Source organism: Melampsora larici-populina (genome assembly GCF_000204055.1).
Source record: "Melampsora larici-populina 98AG31 unplaced genomic scaffold MELLAscaffold_13, whole genome shotgun sequence".
NCBI lineage: Eukaryota > Fungi > Basidiomycota > Pucciniomycetes > Pucciniales > Melampsoraceae > Melampsora > Melampsora laricis-populina.
In genome coordinates this window covers 512,798-528,493 of record NW_006768777.1, presented here as the reverse complement: position 1 = coordinate 528,493, position 15,696 = coordinate 512,798, and the positions used below count along the sequence as shown (strand labels likewise).

The 15,696-nt window shown below is 42.4% G+C and overlaps 1 protein-coding gene across 1 annotated transcript; it reads left to right on the top strand.

The window, feature by feature from the left end:
• Nucleotides 1–6,567: 6,567 nt before the first annotated feature.
• Nucleotides 6,568–7,204, top strand: MELLADRAFT_105346 (uncharacterized protein; the record flags this gene model as incomplete). The annotated part of the gene is made up of 3 exons (XM_007408779.1): nt 6,568–6,666; nt 6,785–6,838; nt 6,914–7,204. 3 exons carry the CDS (start codon nt 6,568–6,570, stop codon nt 7,202–7,204), a joined length of 444 nt encoding a protein of 147 aa, XP_007408841.1.
• Between the last annotated feature and the right edge of the window lie 8,492 nt (nt 7,205–15,696).

Below are 15,696 nucleotides of genomic sequence, written 5' to 3'. Positions count from 1 at the left end.
ATCCACGGGGGTGTTTATTGATACAGATAAGGGTGGCAAAGGCAAAAGTATATGAGGCAAAGGTTGGAATTATTGAATTGGCAAAAAAATGGGAGGCAGGTAAGTTTGTCGGGGGTACAAAACTGATGAGAATGAAAGCTGAAGTCTTTTCTCACCGTTTTATGTAGGCACAACACAGCAGCAACGTATGAAGGCTGTGATGACTACAAAACAGACAATCTTTCGAACGAAGTGGAAGACCTTTCATGATCTTGTTGTAAAGTACAACCTTTTGTATCCAGACGAAACCCCGCTGATCAACTTTACGCTGGAGGAAGCAAAATCGTTGACTCTGGATGACGCCTTCTGGAACTTTGGGCATCTCACGCATCCAGATGAAAATTGGGCGGTGGATGCAGACACCCAGAAGGGCATTCAAGCTTATTTGTTGTATTGCCGGTGCGAAGAGGAACTGAGGCGGATTGCACATGAGGTACGACAGATGTTTAGATGGTCTCTGGAAACGGACACCAAAATACAAAAGGTGTTCATGCTTGCACAGTCAGGTTAGCCTTTCTTTGGATGATACTTGATTGTTCTTTCTGTTACACTGAATTTGACTATACTTCTTTATTTTTTGTATACTCAGGATGGGACCCAACCGCCATGGTTCTTCCAATAGAATTAGTGCAGGGCAGCAAGGCATCTCGGATTGTTAACAAGACAAATTGGGAGGAGTGCAGCGATACCTTGGAGTCTTTATATCATGGGCTCTTTCTTGATCATGCCCGTCTGATCTTTAGATGGGACATCTACCTAGTGTCCCTTCTGCACAACACTCGGCAATATTCTGAAGCCAGTATTGCCGAAGACCAAGTTTTGGAGGCTCAGTGGAAGAACATGCTACATACCACTCTTAATGGATGATTATTTAAGATTTCTGTTTCAACATTAACAATTACATTTGTTGGAAAACAATGAGAATGGTGGAATAGTATTTCCTGACTGACAACGGTGTGTGATATATAGGAAAAGTGAGAGAAGTCAGATTTCTGCTTTTTATGTTTAATGGTTGAGGACGCAGAAAGAGTGTTGAAGGGAGGGGCAGATGAACCCAGATGAGACTGCCCCTCAAAGTCTTACCATATGTATTAGCCCTGAGCGAGTAAAAGCTGTGTGAGAGAAGAGGGGTCAGATGAGGCCAGATGAGAGTTCCCCCGAGTTGTTGCACGTGGATATCGCTATGTATCTGAAGTCTCCATGTAGAATGGTGTTCGGAATGTATGGGGTAAGTCAGATTATGAATCAGTTGGACTTGTATGTACGACTACGTACAGTGCTCGGTAAACAAAAACAGACTCATCTGGGACTTGTATGTACGGTGCTTGGTAAACAAATGCAGACTCATCTGCTGAAGCTGCGGTGTCAACTGGTTGATGAATGTGTGGCCAGATGAATCTGAGAAGTTGGTTTGAAAAAATACACAGGCCAGAGTCCAGTCGGCTGCCAGACTCAGTCAGATGAATCTAGGCTTAGCCAGATTCGGTCAGATGAGCCAGATTGTGAGCTTGAGCGCGTTTATCCCTCTTAGAGGTGTCTGATGACAGTGAGATGGGCTAAAAATTTCTGAATACATCCCAATGGGTGTTCAGAACATAGAAAAAGTCATATGATATCATAACTTGATGAGGTAAATTTGTGGAAACTTGGAAGCTATTTTTGAAAAATTTTCTCAGACTACTCTGGCAGCTCTGGCCTCATCTGCGACCCAATTTTGGGATACTATCCCATGATAATGCACGCATTATCTTCGGTTCGGGGCCGAGTAATCTAGGGGCCACAGGTGCGTCTAGTGATGATTTTTTTCACAACCAGATCTTCATACAGTAAATCGCATCTTTCTTCGAACTGAATGAAATCAAATCCTTCTCGCACCAATGGCCCATCTAAACGGCGTGTAGACTTCAGTTCCGGAAGGAGACCTAAGACCATGTGCGAAGCCAAGGTGAAGTCATCGATCTCCACCTGGTCGTGGTTCATGAGAGACTGTATAGATCTCGCCCGGGTGCTGAAAAACTTGAATTCTTCGTTTACCGACATCTTGAGCGTGAGAATCTTCTCTCTGAGCTTGTCGTTCCAATCAGAAGGTAGGGCAGTTCGGAAAAGTTTTTCCTTGAACTCAGACCAGGTCATCGTTTTGAAGTTGTCGATGTTATGAGCCCAAAATGCCTGTAAGTTGGTCTCAAGCAGGTAGGAGCCAGTCAAGATGATTCGATCCGAATCCTTTTCGATCCTCTTGACTAAGAAGAAGATTTTTAACGAAGTAAACCATTTCAAAAAGGCCTCCGTGTCACGGTAGGGTCCTTTGAATTGGGGTCCCTCCGATGATTTGAATCGGGAAAGGTCCAATCCACGGTTCTCCAGTTCCACAGGTGGTGAAGAAGTTTGCTGAATTGGTGCATTCAGTTGAAAATTCAAGAGCCGTTCTTCTAGCTCTGCCACTCGTTCCACAGACTCCTGCACTGCCCTGACGCGGTCTTCTTCCAATCGTGCGATACGTTGGGCAGACTTGTTTGCTGCTTGCAGTCCAGCGTGTTGAGTCGCGAGTATAGCGCGGAGCAATTCATCTGTTGACGGGGGAATCGGGGTCGTAGACCCGTCGCTTCTTCCCGTCATCTTGGTGGTAGTCTGAAGGGGAGACGGGTGAATAGGCCTAGATGACCTTTCGCTGACGTCTAACTCGAGTCGTTTGACTTCTGTTTGTACCCGTTTTAAGGGTGAACGAGATGAAACAGGTGAGTGAGGGAAGGTGCCCGGTAAGGTGGAAGTACTTCGTGACGCGACAGGTGATGTCGGCGGTAAGTATGGTCTGCTGGTAGCCGGTTGTACTGCGGGTGGAAGATTGGCGAATAGAACCTTATCTGATGTATACCTTCCCGCTTCTTCGATGGATCGCTGATGAAAGTGCGGAGAAGTTGAAGGTTGACGTAAGATGGCTTCGGGGTTATCAACACGAGGTATGATGTCTATAGGTACGCTACGAGTTGATCGTGTGGGGTTCATAAATGGTAATACGAAACGATGAGAAGAGTTCTAATGCAGGTTTCTTTTTTTGTAGATAAGATTCAGTTAAAATATGAAGTATGAAAATCCGGGATCTTTTAAGTTTAAGAACTAAGTTCTTCTGAAGTAATCGAAGTCGTTTGGAAGGTAAAGGTGTAGGTTCGAGAAAAAAAAAGTGTAAAGGACTGATGTTGTCCTCACTTGAAGGCAAGTATTCTCTCGGAGGGAACGGGTCACTGTGCCACAAAGTGGACTTGAAAGTCTAGAACCCAAGTAACTGCTTTATTTATTAAACCTGACTCCAAAGGTATAGAAATAGAATCAGTTCTAGTTCCCTCAGGAATGTACAAATAGTAATGAAATGAAATAATAAAAGAATAAAGAAATATATTGAAAGCTCACCTGACTCCAAAGGTATAGAAATAGAATCAGTTCTAGTTCCCTAAGGAGTCAGTATAGCGTGGAGCGTCGAGTGAAGGAAAAGGAAAATGTTAAGTCTAAGGATTAAGTATCTAAGTTATGTATATGTTTATAGTAAGTGTGATATGTTTGTAATGATGCGCGCATCATTACAACCATCACATTTTAATTTTGTTCTTCAAAATCTTAGGGCCCGTTTGGCTACACTTGTAAAACTCTATAACATGTTATAGATCACCGAATCTAAAAAGCCTTTTTCATTCAAAATCTTTTATGAGTTTTGAAAAAGAGGTGATGTTTGGCAACAATATATGATCAATATATCTGATCATATATCACGAATATTCAACTGATCTGAAAAACAGGATCTGAAAAACAGCCTTGAGGCTGTTTTTCAGACAAAAAACACTTTTTGCCCCTCTCTTGATTGAACTTTGTCAAGTTCAATCACGATCGTGGCGATCTTTTGATAGCTGTTTTGCACAACTGGTTGGTAAATCATATAACCAAATTACACTTTTTGGGAAACGCAGCAGAACGGGCCCTTAGATAATTTAAATTTTGAAAACCTTTTTCTTTATCCTTTAATTTTTTCTATTTTCAATTCCATTTAAATTATGGACAGCACTATTTGGTAGGGCTGTGACCCGGCCCTGGCCCCGCCTGGCCGACTGTGCCCGCTGGTTTTCTGGAAGCAGACAGTACGCGCCCTGACACACCAAAACCTACTTAATAAGGGTCATAAAAGCCCTGTGAGCACCCAGGCGGCTGGGTCCACCCCGGTACCCCTCATATCTTTTGCTGAATAATCTAAAAAATCGCCTTTTGAGTTGGGTCCCATGGCTCTCTCCAAGGTCTGAGTAGGCTGATATAAGGTTTATGTACAATTTTATACACCTAGATGTGCAACAAACGCCAGAAATCCCCCCCTACGGCCCCTTTTACCTCTTAAAATCAATTCAGGGTGTGCCCTGGCTGGCCCTGAGTGTTTTCTGGATCCCCTCGGGTCTGCCCAAGGCCGGGCAATACCCTGGGGCCGCCCCGTCACACTCAGGGCCGGGTCACAGCTGTACTATTTGGCGCCCGGTTGAATAATCCCCGAAGCCCGGTTTATTCGGGGCTATACCCGTGTTTTTTCACACACCCAAGCCCATTCCAGCCAAATTTCTGCGCAGCCGCAGCCAAATCCGGGCTCAACATCATCTGACAGCCCCTTTTCATTTGTCCTCATTTGGAAAATCATCCAGTACTCTAAAACTCCAGTTGATACTAAGAATCATTACATTCATAGATATTGGGACAGGAACAAAATTTTCTTCAGGTAGAACTCAATCTTGTACAGCAAGTCATGTCAATTTTGATCGTTTCTGATCTTAATGATCATAAATTTTAAACGCAAACCAGGTTCGCTTACAAAACCTGACAAAATCCACCATTAGCGTGAATTCCAAGTTTTGATCATGGCAGAAACCCTTCACTGCAGATCAATTCACATTTTCCATCATGATTCATTTTCAAATGCAATCATCTACGTGCTAATCTGCACTCGCCTGATTGTTGAGCCAACCAAGCCTCCTCTTAATTAATAGCCCCTAAAGGCCTCCATACACCTTTTCAAAGCACCCTATCTTGGTTCAGCTGAACATCACACTGCTCCCAGTTGATGGCCAAGGACCACCATGTGTACGCTTGCTCACCACATTTCAGCCGTATGCATTTAATTGTATTAATATGCTTCACTCCGCCCAACAATTTAATTCCGCAGATGGCTCATTCAACTGACAAGACAATCTGTTCAAGACTTTCCTGATTTCAACTGTTTTGCTGAAAGGTATTCTTTTCATCTTTCCACTTTGTCTCACAGCTGCTGTTTGGGATTACTGACTATTTTTTTGTTGATTATTCTCTCATTATTTGTTTTAGGCCCGATCACCCCAAACTCTTCTTCTTAAGCGCATTTCTAGAAACATAGCTTTTTGTCCGTTCATGTCTAGCTTTTGTATGGAGGACTGTCTGTTTGTTTGATCAGTCTTTTTGATTTTGTTTCCTGATCACATCATGCTATCAATTATTTGGTTAGAAACACCTACTTCAAATTAATCAACTTGATACCTTTTCAAGATCGTAGATTTGAAGGTCTGGACAAAATTGTACTGATTTTGAGATCTCTTAGTGAGTTGATCTTTACTCGATGTTTCTCTGATATCATATTGACTGTTGTTTTACTCCAATTCTTGAGTCCTATGATCATCTTTCACTCAACCTACCCAATCAATCAATCAGTCTAGCCTATAATATACCCAACAACTGAGGATTGTTTGAACAAATTGAATGCATTTTCCCAGTGCTCATATGCTTCTAACATGTTTTCTGGATACAGACCTCACAAGTTTCTGGCTTCCTTTGGATTGGACAAGTTCAAGCCGATCGAAACAATCACGTAGCCCGATGCCCAAAAGGTCTTTATCGTTTTTCTATCAAGTGTCGATTTCAAGAAATGTGATGTTGATATATATCTTACCCATCTTTGAAAATGATAGCAATCAATAGATCCGAAGCTCTGATATCACAAAATCTGAATAATACCTTTTGATGAGTCGGGACGTCTATCTGAAATCGATCCGACAGATTGGAATGGTTCTACTTTATTTCTAGAACATCCTTTAGAAGAAAAGTGTTGGATCTTACAATAGAAGATCCGTACTCTTCTCAACCACGCTCCAATGGATCATAAGCCATTTAACCAAATCAAATTGAATGAACATCAAAACATTAGAAACCAATGTTTACATTCTCACTGTTATAACTCCTCGATCCCTCCACTTCCAGGAATGGCGCTACCTTTCAAAGCATTTCACAGCATACGAGCATATTTGACAAAGTGATAATTCAAATTTATAACAAAACAAGTCGATCGATCAAAATATAACACAAAAGACCAAGAAAGACTACTCGAAAACCAATCTTCCCATCAAACATTGAACCTGGTTGATCACACTGCATATATACATGACCTCATCATCATCATCATCATGATCGATGAAAACCAATCTAATGAAATCAATCAGACTAATGGTATCACTCTCACAAATCATCATCATCATCATGACTTGCCTTTCAAATCTTGGATTGACATTAGTCAATGTACTATTGTTTATCCAAACTCTCATCTCATTAAACCCAACTCAAATCAAATCTTATTGCGTAAGCAACAAAACATTGACTGCAACCACAACCAGCAGCAACAGTACAAGAACTACAAGAACAATTCATTAAACCTACTTTAGATTGATATACGAGTCCTTCAACTTCTTCTGCTCAGACTTTGACTTCGCCTGATCAATCTTCTTTTTTAACTCTATCAACTCCTGTTTGTGTAAGTTCAATCTCAGACTGTAATCATCATCTCAATTTCAAACCAATGACAGAACTCTTCTTTTTTGGATTCAAGCGTAATGATCCATTACCGATCACTAGAACCAAGTACAGTCTATTAAATGAATTTCAGTCCCAGATCTCTACTACAGAACACGCGTTAAGCACTGAAGAAAGTGATGAGATATTTAAATTTGTAGTAGAAGAAGGAACAGAAGATTTAAGAACAAACCAATCGATCAAATCAATCAAAACTGGAATTAAACAATCTAGAAATGATCTTTCATTACTTTCAATGAATGAACTTCATCAGTTAGAGCAAAAACCTTCATCAGCACCGGAAATCAAACTAGATCAAGGGAATTGAAAGACTCAAAAATTGGTAATTTGTTCTGCTGGATCAAAAAGCTGTTGAAGTTTGGGTAATCATTTTAATGATTTGTTGATGTTGATAGAGTCATGATGTTACATATGATCGGCTAGGATTAATTTGATTGGCTTTTCATGGTAAGTCGAACTTTTTAGAGACAATTGACATCTGTTGGGTTATAGTTTACTTATTGGGTTGGGTTTTCTGCTGTAGAGCTGTCGATCCAGGAGTATCTGATTGAGTGGCAAGAATCTTTCACGAATGAAGCTCCAAGGTAAATAATTTATTATGATCCATCAAACAATCTTGATACTCATAATTTGTTTAACTAGATACAATCTGTGTTGATTGAGGCAAATCATCTTCAACTGAAGATTGTATCACAGTCTCTAATTGCTCTTATCGCAAGCCCGTCTTCCAAACTTCATATTTTTGTTCTGACAGATCTTCAGAAGATGTCACAATAATATAAACTTGATCCCTTTTCTGACCGTGTATCACCTCAGAAACACTCCACAGTGGGTAATTTCATTGTATGCGTACCAGTTGAATGTTCCAGATTGGCATTTTGAAAGATTCACATCAAATAATTGAAGAACCTCAAGAATTGGAAAATCAGACTGCAAGAGAATCTACAATTTCAAAGTCAAAAATCATTGCTTACAATTTCACTTCAATTATCATCAACCAGTTTCATTCTGATAAAATTCTGCCCTTCATCATCTAGAATGTTCTTGGTTGAAGGAGATCAAAGATTGATACATTTAGAAGGTATCTGATTGATTTATGAATTCTCATTGATCTTGCTGTGGTCATCAAAAGACGTTGAAGCTGATCATGGAGCTTTAAAGCATTGTCTAGCATCAAGCATGACTTTCAGCATACACCTCATCAAGCTACTTCTTCATGAACCAAATCAATTGGTGGCTGTGATTTTATCCAGATTTGGCTTCATTTCCCACACTTATAGCCTGTCCTGTTGGGTTGGAATCAAATTCATTGGATGGGTTGCTCCACATTTGACTTGAAATGCATTTGAGCTCCAAAATACAGCTACATGCCTTTAGTAATCAAACTATTCAACTAAATCTAAAAAGTTCAGTGTGGTAGCCACCACAAGAATGTTTTCTCATAACTACAGAATTTGAGTAGTTGTTGAAATCAGACCTCATGCAATCAAAAGGCCCAGTGCGGCGCCCGCCGCCCAAATGGCTAGTTTTCTTTATGATTTGAAACATTGACTGACTCTAGTCTCTAATCACCGTTGTTTTTTTGTTTTTTTCATCTTTACTGATTTGCTTTCCTCTGTTCTGTATCAAGATTTGATCAGATTTATAAACCCAATTGTTTGTTATCATATCATCATATCACCTTGATTTCTCTTCAACCTTCCTATGTGTGTTATAGTTTTTCTTCTCTTTCTTTGCACAAGTGAAAGCAACACAATTTTTCTTTGAGGTTAAATGAAGTGTTTGGATAATTTGAATCATTCATTTCTATATCAAGATACATCCAAGAAGAATGGAGAGGTATGGTGTGATGGAGACAAGCAAAGGATCTTTCTTGAAGAAATAGTTGGTTTTAAATAGCAGCCTGGTTTGAAATTAGATGCAGCCCGGTTGAATTCCAAACCGGGCTGCAAATGTGCGACTATCCGACATCCGGGCTTTGGGTCTTAAAAATCGGGCGCCAAATAGTGCTGTCCTTAAACTATGAATAAATAAAAACAACTTTCTATCTTTTTACATTTTATGTTTAGTGTTTCAGTTTCTCACACTTATCATATTCAATATTTTCATTCTTTGACTACTAATACGACTGAAAAAAATTTGCAGTTATTTAAATTATTACCATTTTTGGATCATCCTGAAGAAAATCCTTTTACTGTGATATCATTTACATTGGAAATAATTTACTTTTTATTGCATATGTTGAAGCTTTTCATCATTTTAGAAATCTTTCAGAAGAGATTTCACCAGATACTTCAATATTTTCAGAAAGTGACAAAGAAATTTGAAATGGATCCCTGGAACCCTAGAACTGGAAATACCAACATCTCTCCTTTATCTGACATGCAGAGTGTAAGACCTGATCCTCATCAACTACCAACAGATCCTGAAGTCAAACAATTACAGAATGAAGTTCATCAACTTCAATCACAATGTTATGAACTGAACACGTGACACTTTAAGATCACATGTCACAGATTTAGATTATCACTTGTGACTGCGCCACGTTGTACTTTCTCTTTCCCTTCATCCAACAATCATCATAAGGAAAGAAGATACTAGATAAAGAACCCTGATTGACTCCTTCAACCCCGTCGCCATTACCCCTGAGACCCGCCCTTAACATATTGTCGGATCTATAGACGGGATTCGAGGACTAGACTTTAATTGATTTAGAACGAACAAGACTGATCGAAAAGAACCGAACTCGTAGATCTAGAATTCAGGAAGATTAGAAACCTTATATTGAACTTTATCATTACCCCGGATTAGATCATATTGATCAAGACCCGCAGATACAGCAAGAATCAGAACACCTTCGAATATCATACCAGATAACCCCGCTCAAACTACGATTCCCCGATTCCCACGATTACCCATCAGCTAAAACCTTAAAAGACCTCACCCGTACCAAACCTTATCGCCACAACGTCTCCTACGTACAGAACCCCACTTGACGACACCGAATCTGAGAACGATACAGCGATTCCTTTCTTCGACGCCGATTCTGCATCTTCCAGCGCCGAATTTAATTGTACCGAGCCTGAGATGAATGCCCTTGAAGACATCCAACGCCAGCTGGCGGAGATCACTGCTTCTTTAGCAGAAGAACGCATCTTACGCGGACAGGCTGAAGCCAGATTCCAGCAGTCCGAGGCTTGTCTGGCTGCGATCGAATCCCAGAGACAATCTACTACGAGTAGTACTCCTGCACCTACAGCCCCAGCTCCACAAGCTGAAGCGCCTGTCCCTAAGGGTCCTAAAGTGGCGGCGCCTGACAGATTCAGCGGAGTTCGAGGCGAACCGGCCGAGATCTTTGCAAGCCAAGTCCAACTCTACATGTTGGCGCATCCTTATCTGTTCCCTAACGATAAAACCAAGGTGGTCTTCGCTCTGTCGTACCTCACTGGCGCTGCTAGCAGCTGGGCCCAACCCCTTACCAAAGAACTGTTCGACGAATCCACGTCTCACCTAGTTACCTTCAAGCGTTTCGTCACGAACTTTAAGGCCATGTATTTCGATACGGAGAAAAAGGCAAAGTCGGAACGTGCTTTACAAAGCCTGTCTCAGAAGACCAGTGTAGCCGCGTACACCCACGAGTTCAAAATACATGCGACCTCTACGGGTTGGGAAATGCCTACCTTGATAAGCCAGTACGAGCAAGGATTAAAGAAAGAAATCCGAGTGGCAATGGTGATGGCTCAAGACACCTTCACGTCTATTGAGCAAATTGCAAACTTTGCCATCAAGATCGACAGCAAACTTCACGGTGCTGCTCACACGTCTTTTCATACGCCAAGCGCCACCACTAACGTACACGACCCGAACGCTATGGACTTATCAGCTGCTTATGTACGCCTGTCTGAGGATGAACGCGCAAAGCGCATGAGAGCTGGATTGTGCTTTAGGTGTAATGGTCATGGTCACATATCATCTGATTGTCCTGATAGAAAAAATCAAAGAAGAGGGAAGGGGAAAGGTGGATACCATTCTAAAATAGCTGAATTAGAGGTGAAGATAGCGGCATTGAGCAATAGAGAGGAGAATCAGAGTAGTAGTTTGGAGAATAGTAGTAGAGCTGAGACGTCAAAAAATGGAGGAGCTCAGGAATGAAGGTTGTGCCAATCCTGAGCCAACTGGGGGATTCAAGGAATGTTAGTGTGGGTTCTAGTAGATTGTCAACATGCAATTTAAATGATCCGCGTATCTTTTTACACACTTTCTTGTCCACGTCCCAAAACCCCCGAGCCACAACAAACTTCTCCCACCCAGCTACGTTCCTCATCGACTCTGGAGCCACACATGATGTGTTGAGCGAGTCATTTGCCACTAACTACGGCCTCCTTGAAGGAGCAGACCCCAACGACCAAATGATCACGGGATTTGACGGCTCTGAGAGCAGATCCACCTTCAAGACACACCTTTTCATTGCATCCGACATTTAACCCACCCCTTTTGTCATTACACGCCTTAAGGACTCTTACGACGGCATCCTGGGGATGCCTTGGATCAAGACTCATTCCGACCTGATCGACTGGCAGCACGGCACCATCAAATGCGCCAACACCCACATTGCAACCGTGTCGACGGTTTTGTATTGCCCGACCAAACCCTCAAAAGGCCATGAAATGGACCCCATGGGGGACGCTAGGAGCAGTTACGAGGGGATGTGTGTCAGTTCTGACACATTAGCATCCCCGCAATGTGAGTTCGACACCATTTCCCATAAACCTTGTAGTGAAACAGATAACAACCCGATTTTCCCCGCTAGTGTTCCAGAAAACCCCAACAAGGACGACATCAATCGAAAACCGCTCACAAATGGATTATGTACTGACATGACTGACACTGATATTGCGACCGTACCCACGGTTTCGTCCATTCCAACCCAGAACCCCAACGATCCCAAGATGGAGCCTGAGGGGCACACTAGGAACAGTGACGAGGGGGCTAACATCTTATTAGAGGTTTTGATGCCCCCGCAATGTGAGTCTGCTATTGCCCTTTCACCCATTCATTCTCGAACAGCTGGCAAGCCTCTTCATCATCTGAATAGTTCTTACACACACCTCGACGCCGCGAAGACATCATGGTCCACGTCCGCTCGACTAGCTGCTGACGAGAAGAAATCCGCTCCAGTGAAGACTCTTGAAGAAATGATCCCGTCATATTACCACCAACACTTGCACATGTTCAAGAAATCTAACGCACAACGGTTACCACCACGAAGAAGATACGATTTTCAAGTGGACTTGATACATGGGGCGCAGCCTCAGGCAAGTCGCATAATTCCTCTATCTCCAGCAGAAAATGCTGCGCTAGAAGAGATGATCACGACAGGACTTGAGAACGGGACTATCCGTCGCACCACGTCTCCATGGGCTGCCCCTGTGCTTTTCACAGGGAAGAAAGACGGCAATCTGTGTCCTTGCTTTGATTATAGGAAACTCAATGCCTTAACCACAAAAAACAAGTACCCCCTACCCTTAACTATGGATCTGGTAGACAGCCTCCTAGATGCTGAAGACTTCACAAAACTCGACCTGCGGAATGCGTACGGCAATCTACGAGTGGCGGAAGGGGACGAGGACAAACTTGCATTCATATGCAAGCAGGGCCAATTCGCACCGTTGACAATGCCTTTTGGCCCAACTGGAGCGCCCGGGTATTTTCAATACTTCATCCAAGATATATTATTGGGACGTATTGGTAAAGACGTGGCCGCGTTTCTAGATGACATCATGGTCTACACAAAATCCGGAGTGAACCACGAAGAGGCAGTAGATAGTGTACTAGCCATCCTCGCCAAACACAACCTATGGCTCAAACCAGAAAAATGTGAGTTCTCGAGGAAAGAAGTCAAATACTTAGGACTCATCATCTCGAAGAATAAGATCAGCATGGACCCAACAAAAGTCAAAGCCGTCAAAGACTGGCCAGCCCCTCAAAATGTGTCAGAACTACAACAATTCATAGGATTTGCGAACTTCTATCGACGTTTTATAAATCAATTTTCTAAGACTACACGACCATTGCACAATCTGACCAAACTTAATACTCATTACTTATGGGATGAAAAGTGCGAAGAGGCATTCGAGAGCCTCAAGAATTCTTTCACATCAGCCCCGGTTTTGAAGATAGCTGATCCGTATAAAGCCTTCACTCTTGAGTGCGACTGTTCTGACTTCGCACTAGGTGCTGTCCTATCTCAACGTTGCGACGAGGACGGTGAGCTACACCCGGTTGCGTACCTATCACGATCCCTTGTCCAGGCTGAGCGTAACTACAAGATCTTTGACAAAGAGCTACTGGCAATCATTGCATCTTTCAAAGAATGGCGTCACTATCTAGAAGGTAACCCTAATAGATTGGATGTCATTGTCTACACCGACCATAGGAACTTGGAATCTTTTATGACTACGAAACAACTCACACGACGTCAAGCTCGGTGGGCTGAGACTTTGGGGTGCTTTGACTTCAAGATTAAATTCCGACCAGGTCGCCATGCAGCAAAGCCAGACGCACTATCACGTAGACCTGATTTAGCACCGGACGACGAAGATAAACTATCATTTGGACAACTCTTGCGGCAGGAGAATATCACACCTGACACCTTCCCTGTCGAGTTAGCCGCAGTCGACGGATTCTTTGAAGATGAGACAATTCACCTCGAGAACGCGGATCATTGGTTTGAAATTGATGTGCTAGGAGTTCTAGAAGAAACACCAGAAGACAAGACAGTTGATCAGCCTATAAGCACAGACAATGAAATCATAAACCAGATAAGAGTAGCCAACAAGAAGTGCAAGCGTATTCAGGAACTGATGAATATTGCATTGAACCCCATCTCGACTAAAACAAAGATAGCGACGAAGAACTACACGGTAAAGGATGGAGTGCTATACAACCAAGGAAAGATAGAAGTACCCGATAACACTGACATTAAGTACATGATTTTCAAGAGCAGGCACGACACACTTTTGGCAGGACACCCGGGAAGGGCCAAAACACTGAGCCTTGTAAGAAGAAGTTTCACCTGGCCATCGCAGAAAGCCTACGTCAACAGATACGTAGACGGTTGTGACTCTTGTCTGCGAGTCAAATCAAGCACGAGGAAACCCTTTGGCACATTGGAACCTCTCCCTATACCGGCTGGCCCTTGGACAGACATTAGCTACAATCTTATTACTGGTCTACCCTTGTCAAACGGCTATGACAGTATCCTCACTGTAGTAGATAGGCTAACTAAAATGAGCCATTTCCTTCCGTGTAGAGAATCCATGACGGCAGAAGACCTTGCGGACCTCATGACTAAGAACGTCTGGAAACTACACGGGACACCCAAAACAATCATTTCGGACAGAGGCAGCATCTTTGTGTCACAGATCACGAAGGAGCTGGACAAGCGACTGGGAATCAGGTTACACCCATCCACGGCGTTTCATCCAAGAACAGACGGTCAAAGTGAGATTGTCAATAAAGCTATTGAACAGTACTTACGACATTTTGTCCAATACTGACAGGACGATTGGGAGTCATTACTGCCTACAGCTGAATTCGCCTATAACAACAGGGATCACGAGTCGACGGGAATATCACCATTTATGGCTAATTATGGGTATAACCCAATGTTTAATAAAATCCCGTCAGCTGACCAATGTGTACCGTTGGTAGAAAGAAGACTTCAAGCGCTAGACGATACTCAAAGGGAATTAAGCCAGTACCTTGAGATTGCTCAAGAAAAGATGAAGGTCCAATTCGACAAAAGCGTCAGAGACACTCCAGATTGGCGCATAGGAGATCAGGTGTGGTTGAACAGGAAGAACATCTCAACTACACGGCCGAGCCCTAAGTTGGAGTACAGATGGCTAGGTCCCTTCTTTATTAATGAAAAAGTCTCAAATTCTACTTATAGATTGGATCTCCCCTTGTCGATGAAAGGCATACATCCAGTGTTTCACGTCTCAGTACTACGAAAACACAGCCCAGACTCAATACCACAAAGACAACAACAACCAATCAAACCGATTATCATCAACAATCAAGAAGAATGGGAGGTTAATGAAATATTAGATTGCAGAAGAAAATTCAATAAATTGGAATATCTCGTCAGTTGGAAGAACTTCAGCACACAAGATAACTCATGGGAGCCAGAAAGCAACCTCAAGAATTGTGTGGAATTAGTTAAATCATTCAATTCAAAATTTCCGGAAGCGGCTAACAGGTACAAGAGGAGGAAACGGAGAAAGTGAGAGGGCTATGCTTTTTCCCACCGGGTTTTTTAATGCAGCCCGGGGAAAGAATGCAGAGTTTGCAAGAGGAAACTTGGGCATTAAAGGGGGAATAGTGTTATGAACTGAACACGTGACACTTTAAGATCACATGTCACAGATTTAGATTATCACTTGTGACTGCGCCACGTTGTACTTTCTCTTTCCCTTCATCCGACAATCATCATAAGGAAAGAAGATACTAGATAAAGAACCCTGATTGACTCCTTCAACCCCGTCGCCATTACCCCTGAGACCCGCCCTTAACACACAAGTATCTAACACTCAAATACAAAATTTAAGAAGTCAAAATGGAATTCTTAATCAAGGCATTCTTCAAGTTTCAGTTGATGATTTAACTCAAGGTGTTCATACTTTGAATATCAAGAGAGATCTCCCGCCTCATCAACAATTTCCTTTAGGTTTTTCACAACCACCACCTCAATTTTCTCAACCTCCCCCTTTATTTACTCAACCTCCTGCCTTGTTT